This window comes from Drosophila pseudoobscura, chromosome 4, assembly GCF_009870125.1.
Source record: "Drosophila pseudoobscura strain MV-25-SWS-2005 chromosome 4, UCI_Dpse_MV25, whole genome shotgun sequence".
NCBI lineage: Eukaryota > Metazoa > Arthropoda > Insecta > Diptera > Drosophilidae > Drosophila > Drosophila pseudoobscura.
In genome coordinates, this window is record NC_046681.1 from 20,987,177 (window position 1) to 21,011,110 (window position 23,934).

At 42.7% G+C, this 23,934-nt stretch overlaps 2 protein-coding genes across 13 annotated transcripts in view; one reads left to right on the forward strand and one right to left on the reverse strand.

Annotated features, from left to right (window-relative positions):
- Positions 1 to 384: 384 nt before the first annotated feature.
- Positions 385 to 4,158, forward strand: Oatp33Eb (Organic anion transporting polypeptide 33Eb). Its single transcript, XM_001356521.4, has 5 exons — positions 385 to 616; positions 696 to 884; positions 1,679 to 1,835; positions 1,896 to 3,193; positions 3,251 to 4,158. Exons 1-5 carry the CDS (start codon positions 550 to 552, stop codon positions 4,078 to 4,080), a joined length of 2,541 nt encoding a protein of 846 aa, XP_001356557.3. The 5' UTR covers positions 385 to 549; the 3' UTR covers positions 4,081 to 4,158.
- Positions 4,159 to 5,462: 1,304 nt separating this feature from the next.
- bun (TSC22 domain family member bunched) overlaps positions 5,463 to 23,934 on the reverse strand; it is a 118,593-nt gene continuing 100,121 nt past the window's right edge. For 9 of the 12 annotated variants that reach the window (XM_033379259.1, XM_033379260.1, XM_033379265.1 and 6 more), the window contains one exon: positions 5,463 to 8,229. In XM_033379259.1, the coding sequence (XP_033235150.1) occupies positions 7,735 to 8,229 (495 nt within the window). In that variant the 3' untranslated portion in view covers positions 5,463 to 7,734. Of the gene's footprint in view, positions 8,230 to 11,477; positions 12,093 to 19,449; positions 19,672 to 23,934 lie in introns of those variants that run through there. The other 3 variants (XM_033379272.1, XM_033379263.1, XM_033379266.1) reach the window with 3 other exon arrangements.

Consider the following 23,934-nt stretch of genomic DNA (forward strand, 5'->3'; position numbering starts at 1 on the left):
CTATTTATGCAGCATCATTAATCCTAAGCCTTAAGCCTAAGAAGGCAAATAGAATAAGTCAATATATAACCAAATATGGGTAGAAAGGCTCGGAACTTCTCCACGGTTAACTTAGAGTAAACTTCTAAAATGAACTCACTACTGAAAAGATCGGGACCATCTTATATTAACTCCAAGCGATCCCAATTGTTTAGATACATGCTTGATGCTGCTGCAACATGTCCCCCACGATCCCACGATGCGTAAGCGGCGGCAATAAAGTTGCTATTAGGCACGAAAATGAAACAAAAAGTATGTGCTAAACTCTGATAAGATAAAACGGGACGCCTTATCAGTGGACGGACAGACACTGAGAGCGAGGCGAGAGGTGTACCCCAGGTAGAGCTCTCCTCAGTTTGCTCTCGTCCAGCTATTCGAATAGACGTTGGTCTGGTCAGTGCGTGGTGTGGTGAAGATGCCATCGATTCATGGCCATTGAAGAAAGTTAATATCTAAAAAGCTAGTGAGCAAAAAACAAAAACGAAATACATATCGAAATCGAATAGAAATATGGCGCAAAATATGCGCAACTCCGATCTATCGCAGATAGCTGTAAATGCCAACAACATACCCGACGGTGGGTCCCAAGAAACTCATAAATAGTGCCTCCGTGACTGCCTCGACACGTAATATATAAAATCCTCTCTTCCTCCCAGACAGCGTCGATTGCGGTATCAAGGGTCTGGGCTGGTGCCGTGGCCCAGGATGCCAGAAGTATGCCCGTCTGCGCACGTTTGTCCTGGTCCTGGCCTGCATTGGGATGCTCCAGGGCGCCAGCGAATCCTACTTCCGTGTGTCGGCCAAACAGGCTGCATCCCAGTACGGCTACAGTGCCCTGCTAGTCGGTGAGTAAGCCACACCTATCCCCTATCGCAAAAACACGAACATTACTCGCGCAGCCAGCTCAGGTGTACGGTAGTAATCGAGGTGTTGGCCTGGTTCTACGAGGAGATTTTTTGTGAGTTATCAGTTTTGCGATATTGTTGACGATTGCCAGTGCCTGTGGGCGGGGGCATTCGTTCTCCCGTTTATATACCCAGTACTCTTCAAGGTACAAGGGTATATTGTATTTCTACCTAAGGTTCCTAAATTGGTAGATGGACCGAAGCCCAAAGCCTGGAGCCAGATCAAAAGACAGTCTGAAAAAATCGTGTTCCAAAGATTTGTACGCGCGTTACTAATCTTACTATTTATATGGTTTTTCCCTCCTTGCTGTCAGTATTCCAATCGCTTTTTCCGCAACGGGTATCGAATAGTCCAAATGCGACTCAATAGAGTTATCATTCCATTGTTTTCCATATCTGTGGGGGGCAAGATAGTTATTCGTCATCAGATGCAATACGTAATCAGAACCAAACCTTCATCCGGTCTGGCCAGAATGACTGGGAAATTTTACCTATGGATTTACTTTTACCGAAATTACCGAAACATTCTTCATGCTATAGGGAGCCCAATGTGGTGTTGACATCTCATATCAAATGCAATTGACCAAAAATGTGTTCGCGTTACTCATACGTCATATCTTTCTCTATCAATTGGGCTAGATAAGGATGATATACTTGGTGGAATTCTGGGTTTTCCTTCAACTAAACTAAAGGCCTCGTATTTATAAAGGTTTCTTTTGATAACTTACCCATAGATTGGCTACTGGTGACTAGCGGCCTGTGCCAGGCTGTGTTTGCCTTGGTGTTCGCCTTCTGGGCGGATGTCTTCCATCCGATCAAGTGGCTGGTGGGCACGTTGATGCTTCAATCAGTGACGTGTGTGATCGCCATCATTCCCAACATAATGAACTTGTAAGTAGCATACAGTATCCTTACATCATTTATCCTCTAACACTGTGAAACCTCTTTTAGTGCTGATGGGACCAAGGCAAAGGATGCTCTCTTGGATGCGAATCTGTGTGCGACTTCCCTGGCGCAGTTCCAGAAACTGACGCTGACAGAGGCCCAGAGCAGCACCATCACCCTGGTGTTGCTCTTCATACTCCAGCTAGCTCTGGGCATGGGCGGACTGGCGTACTACACCATCGGCGTCAGCTACATCGACGACAACTCCCTGTCCCAGGACAGTCCGGCGGTGATTGCTGCCACGCTGGCGGCTCGCGTCTTTGGCCAGCAGGCGGGATCGTTTCTGGTCTTGGGCGTGGGCCTGACCCAAGTCGGCTGGTGGCTGGGTTGGGCAATCCTGGCGCCACTCATATTTGTGGGAGCCGTGATGGTGGGGCTGTTCCCGAAGCGACTGCCCAAGACGGTGATCCATCAAGCCGCTCAGCGGATAATCGAGCAGTCGAACATGCGCAGCTTCGGCAGCCAGTTCTCGACGTACCTGGACGACACGGACTTCTGGCCCTCGATGAAGCGTCTCTTCAACAACCGCCTGCTGATGGTCAATCTCGTGAGCATCATGTTCGTCCAGAGTGCTATCGTGAACTTCGGCCTGCAGGAGGAGAGCTATCTGCAGAGTCGCTTCTTCCTGCCGTACAACGAGCAGGATGGTCTCACGGAGGAGTGGCGCTCTGCCTTCGTCTCGTACTTCCTCAAGCCTCCGGTAATGGCAGTGGGCATGCTGATCGGGGGACTGGTCATCTCCAAGGCTCAGCTTTCGGCCCGCACCATCGTTGGGATCAACATGGGCATGGGCCTCCACCTGGTGGCCATCTTCGTGGGATTCGTCTTCCTCAAGTGCGATGTCGGCGCAATTGCGGGCGTGGTCGGGGGCAAGCTCAGTCAGCCCTATTGCTCGAGCCAATGCCTGTGCACGCCCACCGCCTTCATGCCGGTGTGCCCGGAGAACAGTAGCATTACGTACTTCTCTCCGTGCTACGCCGGCTGCACCAAGCAGACCTCCATCAACAGTTTTGAGCTCTTCGAGGGCTGCAGCTGCAGTGGGGATCAGACCCAGAACACCTCGGGCCTGATGCGTGCCACGGCCGGAGCTTGTAGTGGCGACGTCTGCCAGCAGACCATCATCCTGTTCCAGATTTTCAGCATTTCGTCGGCCTTCCTGCTGGGCATGATGACGATTGGCAAGACTTTGATAACACTACGCGCCGTCCTGCCGCAGGACAAGACCTTGGCACTGGCTTTCGAGGTGATGCTCGTCGGACTCTTCGCCTATATTCCCGTGCATCTCAGCTACGATTTGGTGACCCGTAAGTACTGTCCACACTCTTCTTGCGGGCTTCTTGCTCATGTTTTTCCCTTTACAGGCTCCACATGCGTCTACTGGGCTCCCAACTATGAGCGTTGTCTGCTCCGAGAGACCCCGAAGCATGGAAATATCCTGGATATTCTCACCGCCAGCTTGATCCTGACTGGCGTGCTCTTCGATATTCTGGTGTTCATCTTCGCCAAGGGTCTGAACCTCTACAACTGCAAGGTGACGGACAACAACTACACGCCTTCGCTGTACGCCCCGATTCCGCACGAGGACACAACCGCTTCGGCGTCTGCGCCGCGAGGTGGCAGCCCCCTGACCACGACAACCACATCCATGGCCTCCGCGTCACCCATGCAGCGACGGGATGCTCCCAAGGAGGAAGCTCAACAACCGGTAGGCGTTTTTCGGAATCCCAGCTCCGTGACAACCTCTTCCGGTGGAGCCCAAAGCATTGTTGAACCCAACGGCAGTGGAGTAACCTATGCCCAGGTGATCTTTCCTCCGGACAGACGCAAGGCCAACGATGGCAACACCTCTCCCAAGCGCCTGGCCGTTCCTGCCAATGTCCCAGTGCATCATCTCTCCGAGACTGATGTGCGCGCACAGTTGGGCACCCTAAGGTCCTTCAATGCCCCCAGCCAAGTGGCTGATCTGGGTCATGATGTTGTGGACAAGCAGCCCCAGCCACAGGTTCAGCTTTTGGAGGAGCCACAGCAAACAATTCCTCCTGTTCTTCCGGCAACGGATCCACCGACAACTGTTCCAGCTCTTCCAGAAACATCTCCACCGATAACTCCACCTCCTGTCCAAAGAACGGAGGTTATTGATCACAAGCAGCTGGATGAAGGAAGACCTCAAAGTCCCGAAACGGATTTCTGACGCGGTCACACACAAAGTATTCTAAAGTTTTTTATTATATTTCTTAGTCTAGATAAAACCCTAATATCAAGAAACGAATCATTTGAACAAATAAAGGTATTCTTCATTTCATTCTAAATCGGAATTGTTAATAGCATTTATTGGTTTGGTTTTAAGGACTATACACAAATGTGTACAATATCCTCGGAACGACAAAAAACACTAGCTAGTGTTGGAGGATGATGCAGGCGTGTGAAGCAATGGAAACTAATTGATCGATCAGACACACTTTTTCTGATAGATTTGAGACTCCAATTTTCTTTCATATATTCTTTTTTATTGTTCTGGTTTTTAATTTGAAGAACTTTTTAATTCTGAAAACCTAATGCATGCAGCTATTAATTGAACCTATAAACTTTGTAGGTTAAGCTTACCGTCTGATTATCATATATGTTGCCCATATGTTGCGGAATTTTTACTGCAACATTGGGGCACTCGACTCGGCCTGAAAGTAGGCAATGATGACATCGTATTTTACAGCGCATCTATTCCATTCCTGCTATATCTTACCGACCTTTCACGTCTTTTTCAAACAGCCAGAAAGTATGGGATAGGCAAGAGCCTTTAGCATCTTTAGGATACTGCACGATAGGATAGGATACACTGCACGAGGAAGAGTGTTGGTGAGAGAGATAGAGCGCGTGGTAGGTAACAGACAGACGTAACTACAGTGGTGCTCAAAGACTTAATCCACAAGAACAACACCAGAAATTTAAACGAAAATCAAGAAACAATTTTATTTCACAGTTCCAATTTTTTGTGTCACTGCGGTGGCCATTGCAAAACATTGATTCCTTCTTGGTTAGGCCACGACTTGTCTATCTGGCAGAAATGTTTCGGGTCGTTGTTTTGTTGAAATATCCAGGCAAGTGGCAAATTATCGGCATATTCTCCAGATAAATTGTTACTAAGGATGTCTCTGTACATTTCGCCGTGGGACCTACGTCCATTTCTGTCCATCAAGAATGTTAAAAAGCGCCTTCATTTCGCCACAGAGTATATTCACAAAGGTCCCCATTTTTAGAATATGATTGTTTGGAGCGACGAATCCAAGTTTAATGTCTTTGGAAGTGATGGTGAACGACGTCCTCCCAACAAATAATTAAATCCAAAATACACAAAGAAGACCGTTAAACATGGTGGCGCTTCGATCATGGTCTGGGGTGTTTCATCGCGTCGGCCCGAAACCATCTGCATTAGAGGCCACTACTCACAACGCTGTACTCGTATGTGACTCCAAAGCAGATGACACCCATCCAACGTGGAGAAGCCACTTTGCACATATTTTGGTTTTCAGTATAATTTTATTTTTTCCTTTATTTTAATTGTAGGTGTTTTTGCAGTTGATTTTGTATCGTTTTGTTTAATTTATTTGCAATTGTGGCTGCACTTACAAACTAATTAATAAATGAATAGTTAAGCTTAAAAAGAGACTTAAAATGTAGAAATCATAGGAGGAAAACTAGACATGAATTGAAAATAAAAATCATGGGAAAAATACTTTGAACAGAATTACTATGGGTTTTGGGTAGTCCGTCCGTGTATCCGCCGGGTAGAACGCAAGTTTTGAGCACTTCAATGAGAGTATTTATTTGGTTTCACAACATTCTTCTTTCACTTTTCGTTTTGGATGGTTTCTATTTCTACCATTCTTTCTCTAGCTTTCCTTTTTTCCTGCCCACGCAAACCCTAGACAATTTGAGTCTCCGCAGGTTGCATTGAGTGTGGGGCAGGGCTGGGGCAGGCTGTTCTGCCGTGCCCCAAATGAGTGAGTGCGTTCTGGCATTTCAAAACTTGGCTTCTAGGGGGCGGATACGGTCCGAACAGCAGGGAATGACTTCCTGTTGGAAGCATTGCCTTTATGGGGATTCACACCTTTATATCTGTGCTGCAGCAAAACATTTTTCATCTTTCTTCTTCTTGTGGGAGTCTGGTGGTCTGGTGTTCGAGTGCGAGGGGGTAACGAAAAACGAATGTGGAAAAAAATCCTATAACAGATTTTGTATAAACATCGAGGCATTTTGAAATAAAGATTAATGCAAAACTATCAACTAAATAATTATAACAAAAAATAGGACGACCTTTTTCACTTTCTTCTTACAGTTTAACTTTTTCATTTCGTTTTGTTGGGTTTTGCGGGTTTTGTTTTCCTTGTTTTTTCTTTGCATTGGATCCTCAGTATTCTTTGTCACTTTTGAAGTTTTTTGCTTTTGTTTCAATTTTGTTTTGTTCTCAATTTTCAATTTTCAATTTGAGTTAAGTTTTACACAATATTTACAGTTATTGTTGATTGATTAAGAATTTTAACAAACAATTGTGATAAGCTTTCGTGTTTGTTTGGTTTGCGAATAGTTTTACAATTTTTTTAAAAATATATCTTGAAAATATTCTAAAACTACGACAATTTTCTACGTTTTTTTCGTTTTTTTTTGTTGTTTAAATTTGAAACATGCATAATTATGATTTAGTTAATATTTGCTGTGTGGTTTTTGCTTTGTTGTTGGTTTTGTTTTGTTTTTGTACAATAAAAGTAAGGTTTTAAATGTAAATTATAAAAATAGCAGCTGGCTTTTTTTTTATCATATTTAAATATTGTGTGGAAATTTGAATTTTACTTTCTCGCTTCTCTTGTTATTTGCTTTTTTACAATTTACATCTTATGTCTCTGACTGCACAATGCAAATTATCACATATTTTTCTTTACATTTCCTTTCTTTATCCTTCTCTACCATCTTCATCCTTCCATCCTCTTCCGCTTCTTCTTCATCTTCATCTTCTTATTCTTTTTCTGCATTTCCCAAGCGCTCTCTTTTACAGTTTATTGATTTGCGTGTGTGTGTTTGCTGTTGCTGCTGTTTTTGGCCAAAATTCTACTTTCTGCAAGTATTATTTTGTGGCCATTACATAGTATACATCTACATGGTATTTTATTTTATATTGGGGGTTTTTCACGTTTTATTTGTAGCGTTAATAACATGGAAACAAACGGTAAACAAGGATAAAAGATAATCAAACAAAGACGGTGGACAAAATCATGTCTGTTTCCGCGCAGCAGCGCCTCTTTAAAACTAACTGTAATTCTTCATCTTCTTCTGTTAAGCATAACAGCAGACGTTAACAGCATGCAGCCGCAGCCATTGTTAACGTGCAGTCTATGTGTGTTGTGTGTTGGTCTGTATGTGTATGAATTGCTTAAATGTGTGTGTTGTGTGTGGTGGTGGTGGTGGTGTGTCTGTGTGTGTGTTAAACAAATATCACAATCGAGAAATTAACAAAACAGCGACTGCACAGCGGTACAGGAACAGCCAGCAACAATAGCACATGTCCAGACAACATTCGCTGTTAACTAATACTTTCATTTGCAGACTGTTAAGTGGTTTGCATTTGCTGTTGCTATTTCTGTTACTGTTATTGTTGCCGTCCTGCTCTGAGTTTCGCTTTGCTCTCTCCCTCTTGCTCGGTCCGTGTGCCGCAGGCTGCGGCGACGCTGGCATTCGAAAGAGACAAAGTTGAGCTTACATTACGGTTACTCTTCCCACATTCCAGTGGCCGGGTCTGTGTACGCCTCGGCCATGTTACGTTCCAGGAGAGAAAACTAACACTAACACCCACAGCCTAGGACATGGGGCCGTTCGTGTTCACAGGTGCTGTCTGTCCAGACGCCGCCGCCGCTGCTGCTGCTGCTGACTGCACCTGCTGCTCCACCGCTGCCACTGCATCGACAATGACGCTGCTGCCATTCTCAGCGCTGCCATTGGGAATGGTTGTGGGGGCCGCTGCCGTTGCGGGACTGGTAGCTGCTCCCACTGTAGCCACTGCTGCCTGACCAGCGCCAGCTGCGACTGCAGCCACTGCCACTGCCGCTGTCGCTGCAGGTGGGGCCTGGATGGCCGGCGTGGCCGGGGGGGCGCCCACTGCCGCCGGCTGCTGGGTGCCGGCGATCTGCAGCTGCATCTGCAGCTGCTGCAGCGTCTCCTGCGGTATGTTCGACTTTAGGATGTTGTTCTCCAGCTCCAGCTTATTGATCTTGTCCATTAGCTCGGAGATGCGTTCCTTTAGGACCTCCACCTCCTCGCGCACGGCGATCATGAGATGCGATTTGACCAGATCCTAGAAAAGTACAAGAAGCAGGAGAGTGTTGATTAGTATTTTTTTGTTTAGTAACAGAGAGATCACAACTCTCTGTTATTCTATGTTCTACTAAGGGCAAATCTTTTACACAGTTTTTAGGGACTTAGGGAACATTTCTTTTATGGTTTTATCTCTACTTTCTGTATCAGTATGATGCATAGAATGAATATTTACTTACAAGATAGCAATAGACACTCTGCTGTTTGTACAACACCCGACATACTGTGACTCACTTCAGCCGGCTGTTATTTAACATTGCCGCTGTTCTTCCTCTAATTCTGTTACAATAACAGTCACAGTGTGGGGTTTCTTACAGCCTTCTGTTATTTAACATTTATTGCGCATTTCTACCCTTTTCATTCTGTTTTGTGGCCCCATTCATAAATCGCATTTCGCTCCGCTGTTGCCAACCAACCAATGTTTGCTCAATGTGGCGTGTTTCCTCTTGCGGCTATTTTGATGTATTTGCTGTGTAAATGTAAATGGCTCCCCCCCCCCTCCCACCACACAAAAGAATCAAATATGTTCTCGCTCGTGTCACTGTCAATGCCATGCAGCGGAGGAACACGTCACCGAAAACCCAGACCCTGACCACATAGCAGCACACCTGAGCCCCCCCCCCCCCCCCCTTTCCTGGCTACACCTCGTGAAAATTTAATAAACCTATTAAAGAGCAGCCACAAGCCAAAAGGAAAACGAGTGCAGCAGGCAAAAATCACTTTTTCTAGAATAATCGCCCAAAGGAGAGAGAGAGAGGGAGAGCAATGTCTGGGGTACATTCGAACTCTCTTTTATTCCCAGACCCTCACTTTCTATGGACTTTAGGTGTGCAGGCGGATTTAGAGGCACGTGTTCAGGTGAATTTGTGGGTACCCATTTTTTATGGGAAATGGGGAAATGTCAATAGGCTCTCCGCTACCACACAGTCGATGACATTTCTCTAGTTCCGTTTCATGAGAGAGTTTTCTTTCCACCTCTCTCTTTCGCTCCACCCATGCAGCAACCATCTCTATAAATAGTCAGCCTCTGGCTCTGCCCGCTTGGATGCTTTCGTCGTCGTCGTCGTCGTCTTCACTTTCAACAATTTCTTTCGACATTTTCTTGTTGTTGTGGCCTGATTTCTGTCGAACGAACGAGCGAAATAAAAATGCTGTGCGTCGTCGGCCATCACCATATAAAAACCCAAAGAAAGAAGCAATCAGCCAAAGGATAAGGCTATATAATCAGCTCATAAGTACGTCAGGCAAGAAACATGGCACGTCATTATACGAAAAATATTTAGCAGATCCCCAAGAAGAATCGGGCAGAAAGCCGAAGCTAGAAATACCCCATAAAATCTATAGAGATCAGCTCTTAATTTCCATAATACCCATGGGCAGGGTATTGCCAATGAAAAGCCCATTAATTGAACAATTTTGAACCGGGCGCGCGTTTTATTTCCTACAGCTCTCATTAGTCATACCTTCTCACATTCTACACGATAATATATAACACACACACACACACACCCCGAATAGGGAGGGCAGTGGGCACGGGCACGGGCACCACCATGAGGATGAGGCATGAAAAGCCATCGGAAAGCCGTCGCATGTTCTCGGAGCATGGTTTTTGCCTTGGCACCAGTGCCAAAAAAAACAAAACAAAGTATATACCAAAGAGCAATGAGAAATTATACGGGGGTAGGGTATTCTGCACGTTTTTTTCGCTGCTAATAAATTATTTTTATAAAAATATCCACTTTTATTTTTAGATCCGTGTACACTCATTAAAAATCGGCATTACCAAAATTAGAAGTCAGCGGCCGACAGCCAAAATTTGATAAAAGTTGAGGCATAAATCGGTGCAAATAAAAAAAAAAAAGACAAAAACAAAAACAATAAATAGGAAACCGCATTAAACAAACGCAAACCGGTTAAAGCTGCTTTGGTTCTGCTCGGCTTTCTGTTAACAATGAGGTGCAAAAAAGCAGCAAGGTAAAAAAACAAACAAATTAATACACGGCAGACAGACCTAAATATGTACATTGTATATCATTTATTTGTGGTTCCAGTCGCAGTGCCCGACAGCGCAGGTGTGTCTGGATGTTTGGTTTTCTTCTTTCCCATTTTATGTCTTGTCTAGATCTTTGTTTTTCTCTTGTTTTCTTTCGTATAATTTTCATGATTTATGGCTTGGTCTTTGCTCTTGTCTTTTATTATTTCTATATTATTTTATTGATGAGATTAAAGTCCAGATGTGATCTGTTCCCCCTGACATTCCTTCCATCTTTTATCAATTTTCTTTGCACAATTTATGGACCTTCTATTCTTTCAATTTCTTATCAGTTTTTGCTCAGACAATCCCCCCGAAGATAAGGCCTGGAATTGCTGAATTTATTGACAGAGATAAAATTAACCGCTGGACAGGTAACGGAGGTAAAGAAGCACTTGAGAAGCAGTCTTCTCTCTCTCTCTCTCTGTTTCGTTCTTTCCCTCTGAAGCAATGCTAATTATACACACACGTGCACGCACACAGGGAGCGAAGGAGGGTACATACTCATACAGAGTGCCTGTCTGTACACTGGAGAACAGAACCGGGTTGGGTTCGGTCTTGGGGTCAGGTCACGCGCTTCTCGCTCCCTCCACTCCACGGACTGCCTCTTGTGGGTATCTCTTCTCTCCAAATCTCATGCAGTTCTCAATTTTTGTCTTTCTCGTTTTGAATGTTTTTTTTTTCGGTTGCATTTTTCTCAAACAAACATGGCGGAAGAGCCAGAGAGTCGCTGAGGCTGAGGTTTTTTCTTTTCTTTTTTTCGGGTTTTCGTTTTTTGTGGTGTACACTTGTCGGGGTCCTTGTTTAGGTAGAGGAAGCGAACCGAACCGAGACAAAACGAACCCTTGTGGTTCTTCCTTTGTCACAAAGAACAAAGGATTTTCGATATGTTGAAATGATTGAAACCTCACTCTTTTCTTTTTTTGCACATTAGCTAAAGTAATTTTCTGACAAGTGACGGACACATTTTTTCCCATTTACCAGATTTCACATTATTTTTTTTTGTGGCTTTGACGACATTGAAAAATTGCCAACAAAAAATGCCACACAGCCTCCGTGAGGCCCAAATATATGCGGGAAAAAATCAATAAAATTGCATCTAGTCTCAGTTGGAGACCAGGTAGAGAGACCGGGGCGTTAGAGAGGGAGGGGGGATGGGATGGGATGGGGGATGTGCTGTCTCTAGATATACATACTTTTGCATTGGGCACCATCACATAGCAGGGGCTGTCGTAGCCCTTCTGCCAGATCTCGTAGAGCCAGTTCTCGGGCTGGCGCAGCGACATTGTACCCATCATATTTTTTGGCTTTTGGTCTGTCTTTATGGATTTTTTGGTTTATGGAAAGTGGAGATTTTTCTCCCTGCACTTGCACTGGCACAAAACTTCAGGTTTTTTTTCTTCTCTGTTTTCTTTGGATCACAGTTTTGTGTTGTATTTTCTGATATTTTTCAGCACTTCACTTTTAAATATTCTTCTTGCTTCTTGTTTCTTTTCAGCTCTCCTTTTTTGGGCTTGTTTGTGTGGCAAAAGTTTAGCAATAACTGAATCTGCTGCTTAGCTTTTCAGACTGATTTACGAGACCGGCGCAGAGCTTTTTTTCGTGCGAGAGCAGAGCTTTTGTTTCAATTGGCTTTTTGTTGCGGTGTTTTTGGAATTAATATAATTCACAAGTCTCTTGGTTGGCTTTTAGTTAAAGTAAAAATAATTATTGCTGTTACACACATGTACATATAAATTGTTCAAGCAATATATTTAATTCTTTCTTTTGGATTTTTGTAGCGATGTTGCGTGTAGCGAGGTTTTTTGGCGACTCCGAGTCTACTCTCCTCTAGCGGAGATTTTATATAAAATGGCAGCGCCGCAGCAAGAGAGCCCGCATGCGCAATGGGAGAGCCTCTCTCACACAACTCTCTCTCGCCGTCTCTCTCGTTCTCTTCGGCTTGACTGCTGTGTATCTGTCATTCACAGGCGGCACAGCTGTGTCTGTGCGTGTATGTATCTGCCTGCCGACGTCGTAACTATAAGCATTTGCCTTCGGCTCGCACTCGCACTCGACCCGACTCTCTGTTTGTTTTGACGCGCGACTCGGACTCGAGTCGACTCTTGTGGCCGTGTTTTCCCATCAATTTACACGGTCTTCCAGCCACCTACCATCCCTACTACCACTTTATCTATATATATGTACATATATTTGATCATATTTGTATTTGCCAAAATGTTTGACTGAATTTTTTGGACAAGCCCCAAACAGCAGCCGGTTTTTGTTTTATTTGAAAAAGAAAAAATAAAAATCCATATGTACGTGATGTTTTTTTGTTGTTTCTTCTTTTCTCAGACTTTTATTATTTTCAAGCTGCGACGCAAAAACTTTACGACACTATTGTTTATCACTCATCTCGCACACTCTCTCGCTCGCTCTTTTATTTTTTGGGGTAGGGGCTGGCTGGCGTTCTTATAGATACTTTTTCGCTTGCCACGCGGTGGTTTTCGATTGCTCTGTGGGGAAGGGTGAGTTTTTCTCACCTTTTGCGCATTGCATTTCCGTCCAGAATCGAGTAAACAGCAAAACAAGGGGGGGAAAAAAGGGGGCAACTCCAAAATGTTTTCGTATCCAATATCCAACCCTTTCAATTCTTTCCGCTTTTGGCATTGACAAAATAAATAAATTCAAGGGCTTCAGCGATGAGAAGAGAAGGAAATGCGAGTCGCAGCAGCAGCAGCAGAATATTTTGCAAAACAAATCGAAAAATTTAAAACAAAAACCCCTCACGGAACATATCGATTTCACGCGCATGTTGAGGGAAGTCATTTTGAGTCAATCTATACCGTACAGATACAGATACAGATACTCGATCTATATATGTAAGAACAAAAGCCGGCACCCGGCAGACGTTTCATCAACAACAAATTGTTCAAAAATGAAACCGAAACAGAAAAACATCCGCATTGAAAATCAAAAACGAAATATAATCATAATACAAATAAATGGGAGGAAAACAATAATTTAATGGCATGAAAAAGCATCAATTACATGCACATTTTATGCAAATAAATATTCAGCATGTCAATAGTTTCCAGGGGGACGGGGAGGGACGAGAGAGGGCACGCAAACTGCGTAGATGGGACCCCATCGCATTGGGGCAGGGCTCTGGCTGATGAGTGGGGAGTGTGAAGTGGCGTGGCGGAGTGGGTGTCGAGTGAAAAGCGCCGACGACTGTGAAAACAGTTGAGAAAACACTGAAAAGTGGCACTTGAAAGCCTCTTAATGAATATGACTAAAGCCCCTCCCTCCCCACCAGATGTCATAGGGGTATGGATTACTTAAGGAATTGCCTGGAGTTTTCTATACTGAACGGGTATATCTTTGATATTACAACCGCATTATTATCAGTGATACCATTCACACATGTATTTATATCAATTACGATTTTTATAGAAGATGGCAGGGAGAACCATAGAATAAGAATAAGTTGTAATTATTCCATATAACATACAGAAACTCGTAATGTACGCCTCTTCCTATAAAAATCCAAACAGCTTCTCCTACTCTCTCTAAAGAACCCACATGTCTGGCTCGTGTCAGAATATTTCCAACAGTTTCCAGCTTTCGTATAGATTTTGCATGCATTTCGTGTGGACTGCATGCATAAACGATATTCATTCAAATGCCGCACAAAAACAATGAATATTCTTTGTCAGGGAATACATACATATGTGCTCTGTGTTCGTATTGATTTTTGTTGTGTGCATTTGGAATCAACAAATGAAACATTTCCAAATCGTCGCCGCGTCTGGCAATCAATAAAAATTGAGCTCCCCCCAACACCCACCCTGTAGCCCTAACAAAAACGGGTGCCCCCCAATGAGTGATGTGCGAGCCAGAGGGGGGGAGGTACGTGGCAGGGGGGTGGGGGTTTAGATGTTTTGTAATGCCTTGACCGTAGCCCAAGAACAAAGAGGGGAACACATTCACCCCCCCTCTTCACAGACGTAATAAATATTGTATACAGGCGGAAAGAAAAGTTATAAAATATTTGAAAAATCAAAATAGAAAATAAAGGAAGGAAACCCTGAGCGCTGCCAAGGCGTCTGTGGAAAATTACACCATTCTACGGTGTGTTGATGTTTTCCTCCGTTGACTGTTGACTGTTTTCACGCCCCCAACACGTGCCCCACCCCCCCACCACCACCACACACGCAGTATAGTGTGTGTATGTATGTGTGGTGGATTGCGGTGGTGTGTTGAGGTGGGTTGTGTTGGGTGTGGTGACTGCTTCGGTGTTGCTTTTGTGGTCGTGTGGGATGATGATAAAAAGTGTTTTCTCGCATGCAACACACACACACACACACACACACACGCGATTACTTCTGAATCATTTAGCGGCGCGTGTCGCCAAATTGCAGGCTCGAAGAAGGGGTTGCAGCAGTGGGGAAAGGGGGAATGCCGCTTCGCGTGCAGTTTTTTTTTTACAAAATTTTCCTCAAGTTGTTTTTTTTCTAATTTGTTTGGACTTTGGGCTTAAAGGGGCTTAGATTCAATTCGGTTTCGTTACGCTCTCTGGCTTTCTGTTGATAAGATAGGGTTATCAGCGCATTCAAAGCGAGGCATCTTGACAGGTTGTCCGACTTTACAAGTCCTCAAAACATGCCCATAAATGGGGTTGGGTTGGATGGGGCGAGGGAGGGCGGCAGGGCGGGGAGCAGTCATCACCGCCGTCAGGCAGTCTCCGGAATAAATGTTAGCCAAAAGGTGTGTCTATGCACACAGACCCAGGGAAAGGCCTCCCCAGACGACAGTCTCCCCAGCGGAAATTTACAAGTGTTTTTCTATTGAGTCAGACAGAGAGAGGGAGAGGGAGATGGAGAAGGAAAGGGAAGCAACAGCTGGGCAGCAGCCAGTGGAAAAATATTGTTATGAGTGCTCTCTTCATGGAGTGTTTTTAAGGTAACAGCTGTTTGTAGAGCCTGATATCTATAGATGATCTGATGCTCAAGATTGTAATGGAAAATTTACATCGAATATTGAAAGTAGGACTGAAACACTTCTGATGGATGGATAGCTTCGAGACTCATTAATTATTACCAAATCGGTGGTAAACCATTAAGTTCCACAAGTTCTACTTTAGATCCGTCGAAATTGATGTTTTTCTCTTCATTTACAAACACTCGAGAGTCGTTTTATCGATTGCCTAAATATCCATTTCAACAGATTTCCATTGAACTTCCTTTTGGGACTTTACCAGATTTCCCTGCTCTGGTCTGGAACCACTGGAATTCTCAATATACGATATGGTTCCAGATTCGAGATCATTTTGCCCAATAAACACAACTTATTGAGCTCGTTAAAGGAATTGTATTGCATTTCGTTGGACAATCGACAGAGAAAATGTTTTGATTAGTGATTTCCTTATACAATATCGAGGCAGAAAACTCTCTGTGTGTCTCTGTATCAGTATCTGTATCTGTTAGATACAATTAGAAAAATTACGTCAATACAAATTGATAAGACAGAGTCTCTGTGAGAGAGTCTGTTTAGTCAGGGGTTCCACGTGTCAGATGAAAGTCAACACGCGCCAGACATAAAGCACTTTATAGATGGATCTACTACCTGATCTGATCTATATTGGGCATGGGGAAAGTATCTAAAGGATAGATAGGATAAATCAGGGAAATAAAACAACATCATACACCTAAAGCTTCTAGAACAGAACTTTTAAAAATTGGGGATTCTCTGGCATTCTCTTTGGCATTCTTCGCTTGTGCGTCTCGAGTCTCGATCAAGAGGCCTGAAGAGGCCCCCCCCTGAGGTGTTGCTCATTCTTTTAATAGTAGTTCTCCTTTTCTAAAAGTTTGCCCTAGACTCAAGACTATCGCTGCTATGATCTGTTCTGCTTCGTTCTATTTGCCTTTGGACACGCGAATCACGCTAAAGATGAGTGGGATGAGCTCTGAGGCTGATAAGCAGCCGCCCAGCTAGACAAAAAGGCAAACTGATAACAGACCGCAACACTACACAGATGAAAATGTGCTGATAGTAGCAAGTATCCCCTCCACACCACACCCCTCCCTGGGTTTCAGTTTGAGCTGGGGAGAGTCGCGACAGCCATTTGAGAAATTTTGTTTTTGATTTTTTTCGATTTGCCTTCAATGAATTTCAATTGTCGATTGTCGGGTACCATTTAGCAGTAGGGAAGGGTAGGGCAGGGCAGGGCAGGGTAGGGTAGGCATCTCTGCGTCAGCAAAACAAAAATTGAATAAAAATCAAAAATATATAAATTGTAGGCAAAGAAGTTCCTCAATTCTGCTTAGAACAAGTTATGTTCTGCTTAGATTAGGTTTAATTTTGATAAGAGCTGTTCGTCGCTCTGTAGTTCCGTTTGAAAGATGATAAGGGAACCTTTTTTTTGTTTTCTTTTTATTCTGGCCAAGGGAAACACCTTGGGCTGGGACTGGGTTTGTATGTACAACGGTCAGACGGCAAGCAGCTGTCAGACAGTCAATCTATTTGCCTTCTTCGATTATGGCAAACATTTGCTTGGACTAAATATATTTATGGGAATGATCGATAGACAGACAGGTGATCGCTGATCGGCAGCCAGACAGCAAACAGAGAACGAACAAAGAGAGGCAAATATCGTATATTCTAGCGGTATATAATGCCAAAAAAAAAACATAAATACACATGGGGAAAGTGGATCTGCTTGGACATTGAGTGAAGTTTCCTTCAGAGAACATATCCATTTCTTGGTTACGGCTAAAGTAGAGCAGGTTTTGCTTTTGGGTTTATTTTTTAATATTTTTTGTTTCCAACTAAACGATCTGCTAGCTTTTACCAGTGAAAACTTTCGAGTCTTGGCAGCCTGGCTTTTGAAAAAGGCTCTGATTGTCTTTGCCTCATTCGTATCCCTAAGACCGATTGACTTTTGATGACTTTTAGAGCCTTTCAAATACACATTCGAGTGCTCATGTCGTCGGTCTGCCGTCAGTCGCACATCGTAAACCCCATGCTGACCACGACTTCTGTCCTGTCTGAGTCCCAGTCTCCGACCACACCGAAATAAAATCCATCTAGCAGGCCATAAAACGCCAGTGTCGAGACACGAATAAGATGGTGAAATTGCAATTAAATCGCCAGACCAGAGGCTGGGCACTGCATGTGGCCTGCACTCAAATCGTTTTATGGCCCTGCACTTCTGGCTTCCTTCAGGTACGAGAGTCCAGGTAGAGGCACGGCCCGCCTGCTAATTGCATTCGAATGCGCAAATTAGTTGTAAAAATATCTACACGAGCGCCTGAGCGCCTGGTGGCACGTGTGGCACCAATTAACTTTTGCCCAGTGACAAATCTCTGGATGCCCAAGGCCTCCCCCACACAGAAATCCTTTTCGCACACGAATCGATATATGTATCTTTGATACACAGAGATGTATCTCTTGGTTGCTTGTGGTTTATTTTTAGAATATTTCAATTTCAGTTGAATAGACTTTCATCTTGACCTGAATTTTTCGTGTTTTATTTTCTTTTATTTTATTTTTCTCTCTTTTTTTGCTTAATAACAAATTGTTCATTTGTTGGATTGGTTGCTCCTCTTTTGGTATCCTTGGAACCATTTCTGTTGGTCGATAATTTAATTGAAAAAACATACAAATATTCTTCTTCGAATTACTTTCCGGCAATTGGCGACAAGTTTTGGGTTAAGGACACCGAGAACACGCCAAAAAGAAATTACTGAACAAATTTCAAGCTAATTGGAAACAAAGTTGTCAAAAAAATATATATACATATGTATTTTCTGGGGTTATATCCATTACACATACGCATTCCTTTCCCAATTACGAGGCATTTGAACTTTTCCCAGAACCTATACAAACAAAATTTGCTTACATATCAAAGTTCTCCAAAAAAAAAAAGGGAGCCGAAACTTGGTAAACAAATGAGCAGAGCAAAGAGGAATGATCGAGGAAAAAAGAAGAACTCAAAACAAAACGAAGAACCCTGCAACAACAATTAATGAAAAATTAAAACTGGAAAGCGAAAAAAAACCATGCCCACAAATAATCATGAATTATTCAAGGCCAATCGAGGCAGCACTCACAATAACACTATTTTATAGAGCCCCCCCTCCCCTCCCCTCTGCTCTCTATAAGTTTCCGAGTGTGAGTGATATCGTTCGATTTGTGTGCGGTGTGTTTACTATTTAGTGTTCTGCGAGACCCAAAGAGACCCCCGTCCGGCAGTCGGCGAAAGAGCTGGCTCGTTTCTGCCCTCTTCCCTTCACATTCATATTCGCACTATTTGGGTATACCCTAGGAGAAGGTAGTACCATGATTTTGTGTAGAGCTTTGAGATATCTCGGATCCCTAGATCGGGGTATATCGGAATCATTAGGAAGAAGTGACAGGTTGGTGTCTTCAAGCGACACCAAGTCGTATCTTACACTACAAAAAATACTAAAAACTAATACTAAAAATACTAACAACTAATACTAATACTAAAACTACAGCAAAAAATACTTTAAAAAGAGAATTTTGTGGATTTTTACAATAAAATATTAAAAAATACTAACAAAATACAGCGAAAAATTCTAATAAAATACATCGAAAAAATATCAGAATTATAACTTCGAAAAATACTAAGAAAAAAAGTACACACATACATCTATAATATATTTAAAAAAATCCATTGAAAAGAAATAAATATTAATAAAATCAGTCGTGAAGTTTGGAGTTCAACCGACCGAGGGGCGCTACCGCATGACGTGTTAAAGGGAAGGAAAGAAGTCCAAGCACATAACTTTATAGTCTTCTACCTCCAATGTAAGGGTATCGCACTCTTCGGTCTCCAAAACTGTTGGTATTTTCGTATTTATCTGTATTTTATCATGATATTTGCGGCTGATTTTGTTTTCTTTTGGGGTTGGACCCTAATGCGAAATAGCTTAATTATTTTGTTTTGCCAACGAAGCGGGAACAGAATGGGGAGGATGACATAAAAATAGAGAAAGATGGCTAGAGGCAGACAGACTCCCAATTGTGTTTCCATTTTGCTATTTTTGGCGAAAATAAACAAACAAGAAAAGCTCCCCCGCATTTAACACTGGAACTTTTCAAACTTGTCAAACAATAATTTCCATTCCAATTAAATTTATTTGTGGAATTTTTCTTCGATCTTCGATCATGTTTTGATTGAAATTCATTGAACGGCTGCGGGATTTGTGGAAAATTTTCAACTACTATATCGAGGCGTACTCGAGTATAGTCATGTCTATGACAGATGGTTAACCAACCGATTGACTTACGCCGTCCGACAGAACCCGAGAGAGCAACAACAATTTGTTATTGTCTCATTCATTCTTATGATATGTATATGGCTGTTGTTGTTTTGCTTACCTGCAAAGAGAAGAAGCAGAATGAAGAGTGTCAAAAATAAGTAAACAAAATATGGGCGAATATTTTCTTAGACACATAAAACTGTCAGCTGTTAAATACTTTTCTCGGAATTTCTACGAATAATACGTATAATATATACTTTGCAGAGATGCCGCCTTTAGTTTTTGGGGGTATTTTCTGGTATAGAGATACAAATAAGAAATTTCCAATTCGAAAGTAATTAAATTAAAATTTCCACAAGGCCTATGAAATGTTTATATTCATATCTATAAAAATTATGAGTAATTATGAATATTTGTTCAATATAAATGGGAATTCGATTGATCGTAGGATTATTCTCAGTATATTTTGGTATTCTGCGGTAATATTCTGCTGGCTGTGTGTACTCTTCTTTTTGGTGCCTCAGCTACTTTTCTGGCCGTTACTCTTGTGCCTATTCTATTTCTGTACTCTAGGGAGAGAGAGAGAGACAGAGAGAGGGTGCGTACGAGAGACTCCTCGCTCAGAGGTGATCCTAGGAGCGAGGAGCCATAAAAGCTCTCGTCTTACGTACTCTTTGGAAGGAGAGAGGAAATCTCTGTCCTTGGACTGCACAAATAAATTCTCTATACTCTATTTTCGAAAGGAGCAATGGAGTTCGAAAAATACAATTTTCCTATTCATAATCTTTGTATCTGTTCCATTCATATCAGAACCAGTATTTATTTTCTATGCCAAAGAATTCCTTGCAACTATTGCCCCAGCCATGCTCTGTTTTGTTTAAGAAACTAATGAAAAATGAAAGAAAAATAACAAATGTTTCTCAATCGTTTCTCTGTCTCGTAAGTTATAATGCGGAAGCAAAAGTATTTTATATGGCGTCTAAAGACACACACACACACACCCACGAATACACATAGATACACACACCCAAAGAGCTCTCTTTGATATATATTTATGATCGTTTTGTTTTCGTAGACCAAAGGAAAACTTTCAACGGTTTGGGGGCCCAAATTTGCCACGGCTCTCATGCCACGGCTCTCGTGTCGCGCCCGTTGCCTCGAGTGACATATTGGTGTCAATTAAAATGCAAAAGGCCCAAAAATACACCAAAGACAAAGGCAGCCACAAAATAAACAAGCCGACACGACATTAATCATCCAATTGCAAAATCTGTTTTTAAATTTAACGATGAGTTTTTGTATCAGTGCGTTGCTAAAACCAACAGCCAGCAAACAAATACGTCTCGGGTGCGGGACCAAACGCGTTTTGTGTTGGTGTTCGATCATGGCCAAATTTAAATCGCAGCCAGACCGAAGCACGGCAGGTAGGTAAGGTAGGTGTGTCTCGGCCAAGTGCCAACCCCAAAGCACGCGCACGCCACGCCACGCTCACGCAGACACGACGCACACACGACGACCGCTCGCTCCGCCCGAGATCAGATCAGATCTGATCAGATCGGTGCGGTTCAATTCAGATTGCTCCAAAGTTGTCGAACAGGTCTCTGGGCTCTCCAAAACAGACTCCCATACAAGTCGACAAACCCTCGGACTGGGTCCCTCGCTCACTCGCAGCGATTAGCGAATGCACCGATCGACTAAACAGCATTTACAATCAATTCGAGAGCCAAATGCACTTGAAATTATGCTAAAATATGTAGTTGGAGAATAAGAGAGAAAACTGGCCGGGCCTATGGGATTGGGGTCCTAAAAAATGCGACTAGAAATGGTGACATTTGAGAGCCAATACAAACTAGTTATATGATGTTCGAGGCCCATAAAAAATACATTTATCAGGCCCAATTCTCGTTGATAAATCATTACTTTTTTAAGGGAATAATAATCCCTAATAGTCTCTATTTTCGGCGATTCTCTTTTGAAGAATTCGTTTGTGCGTCTCGAGTGTGCCACCTCATGTGGTAGCCATGGAAGCAAGGATTAAGCTCTTCAAAAACAATCCAAAAATAATTGTTAGTTGCTACTTTAAGGATTTCGAAAAAAACAGTGTCATAAGTTTCTGAGCAAAAAGTAATTTCCCATAAACCTGACAAATCTATTACATTAATCTCTTACACTGCCCCGAATATACCTCCACTATAGTCATTATTTTAAACACAAAATATGTGGCAATCCTTGACTTGAAGTAAACCCAAATAAACTTTTATATAGCGCCCAGCCGACAGCCGATCAAGCATTTGGTAAATCCGTCAGGTATTCAACAGCTTTAACAACTTCAAACTCCATCGAAAACTGGTTTCAAACGCAGACTGTGATGTCACTAACCCAATTAGAAAGCAAGTGCTGCCACGACCAAATCGAAACGAAACAAAAACGGACAAATTGAACAATAATAAAATACTTCACAAAATACATATAAATATAAATAATTGCAATAAATCCCTGAATTCTGAAAATATATTTAGCAGTGTGTGGGTTTTTTTTTTTTGGTAGCAATAAGTTAATTAGGTCAGCAACTGTTTTTGTCAGTTCTGAATAATATTTTTTGGGCTTTAATATTTGTATTTTGAAACGAATTTTTTTTGCTTGGCAACAAAATTGGAGAAACGTTCAGCCAAAACAAAAAATTGGCAAAGCATGGAACAACTTTAGAGGCAGTCGAGAGTAGAGACAATTTTGTGTGACAGCCGGGACAGCTGATTGGCATATTCAGTTGTTGCTGCAAAGTGGCACACACGCACACCCACACACAATTGTTTTTGCCCCGAAGGAGAGAGATTTTCATAGACTGGACACGCCCACAAAATAATGGACATTCCCAAAGGTCAAACCCGGCAAAGAAGAAGGTCTAGGACAGGCAAAAACTTGACAAATACTTTTTTGCAAGGTTTATTTTGTGGCTTTTTGAATACCTTTTATTTTGTGTTTTTTTTGCTTGATTTATCATCGCACACGTTTGCGAAATTAAAAGCGATTAAGAATACATTGAGCTTTGTGTTCGCTTCCTGCATTTTGAAAAAATACTTTTTTAACGACTGCGCGAACGAGAGAGAACAATGACGGAAGATATCGCTATCGCTGAGGCGCTTCTAGAGTTCAACGGATATGGCACAAAAGGTCAATCGGCACAATATCTAAGCCCCAATATATCACACAGACGGCTCTAAAGAGGGGAAATAACCAAAGCCGCTACGGACGGACTATTATTAATTTTGAGTCAGACCCAAACGGGTTTTCGCCAGCGGCACACAGCGAAAACTTTGAACTTTTGAAAGTCAAAGTGTTTTGTTGATTAGAAAATACTTTTTGGCACTCATTAGGCTTTTTTTTTTTGGGTGCTTCTAAGCAGACAGGAAGCGCAGAGAAGGAAAAGAATACAATATATAAATATATAAAATGCCTAAAGACAAAAACAAGAAAAATCTGAGCCAAGAAGATGATGAATTGTGTTCGGATTTGATGTGTATCCGCCTCATTAAATTCGATATTAAGCAAAGTTGTTTGGCCGTATAATTGTTGGCTAATTAAACGTTGAACAAAAAGGAAAAAGGTAATTAATGATTAACACTAAACAGAAATTATATTTAGCACGTACACTCCCCTCTTTAATAATCGAATTGATATTTTGCAATGTGGAAAGATAAGCGGATGGCACTTCAGCCCTGGGGTATTCGAAAATGCGTCGATAAAAGACACTGAACATCCCCAAAGTGTTCCGATAGGACTGCATATATTCCCACAAGTGCCCTGGACTTCTAGTTCCGATATGACTGTATTCCCACGAGTGTAGGAGTTTCTATCTATTCCAATAGGAATAGGAGTGCCTTAGGGGGGATAGAGAGTGAATGCTACAGCCGCTATCTTGTGGAGAAACGAATAGCGGAGAGCGGCAGGAGTAGAGTATTTGGAAGATAGAGCCCTGTCACAGTACACTTTTGCTCTTTTGTCTTAAACAACAGCAGTCCAAGTGCCGAAGCAACGGCATTCATCAATGGAAGCATCTCGAATATATGCACAGTGCACTTTTGTCTCAAATGCAAACAACAAACGTGGTAGACAGTACACTGAGCTTTTGCCTAAAACAAAACAGCCCTAGAGGCAAGAGCTTTGGGACGTCTGCTTTTCAAGGACAATGCACTTTTTGCTTACAGCCGCAGACTCATTCAAGACCTTCACCCTGCGCTCACAGCGTACTTTTCGTTACAACCGCAGTCCCGCATTCAAGAACTCCACCCCAGAGTCGCCTTGCTCACAGCGCACTTTTCGCTCTAGCACTCAAGCCCCCACCCTGGCGCACAGCACACTTTTGCCTGCCAACAGTCGCTAC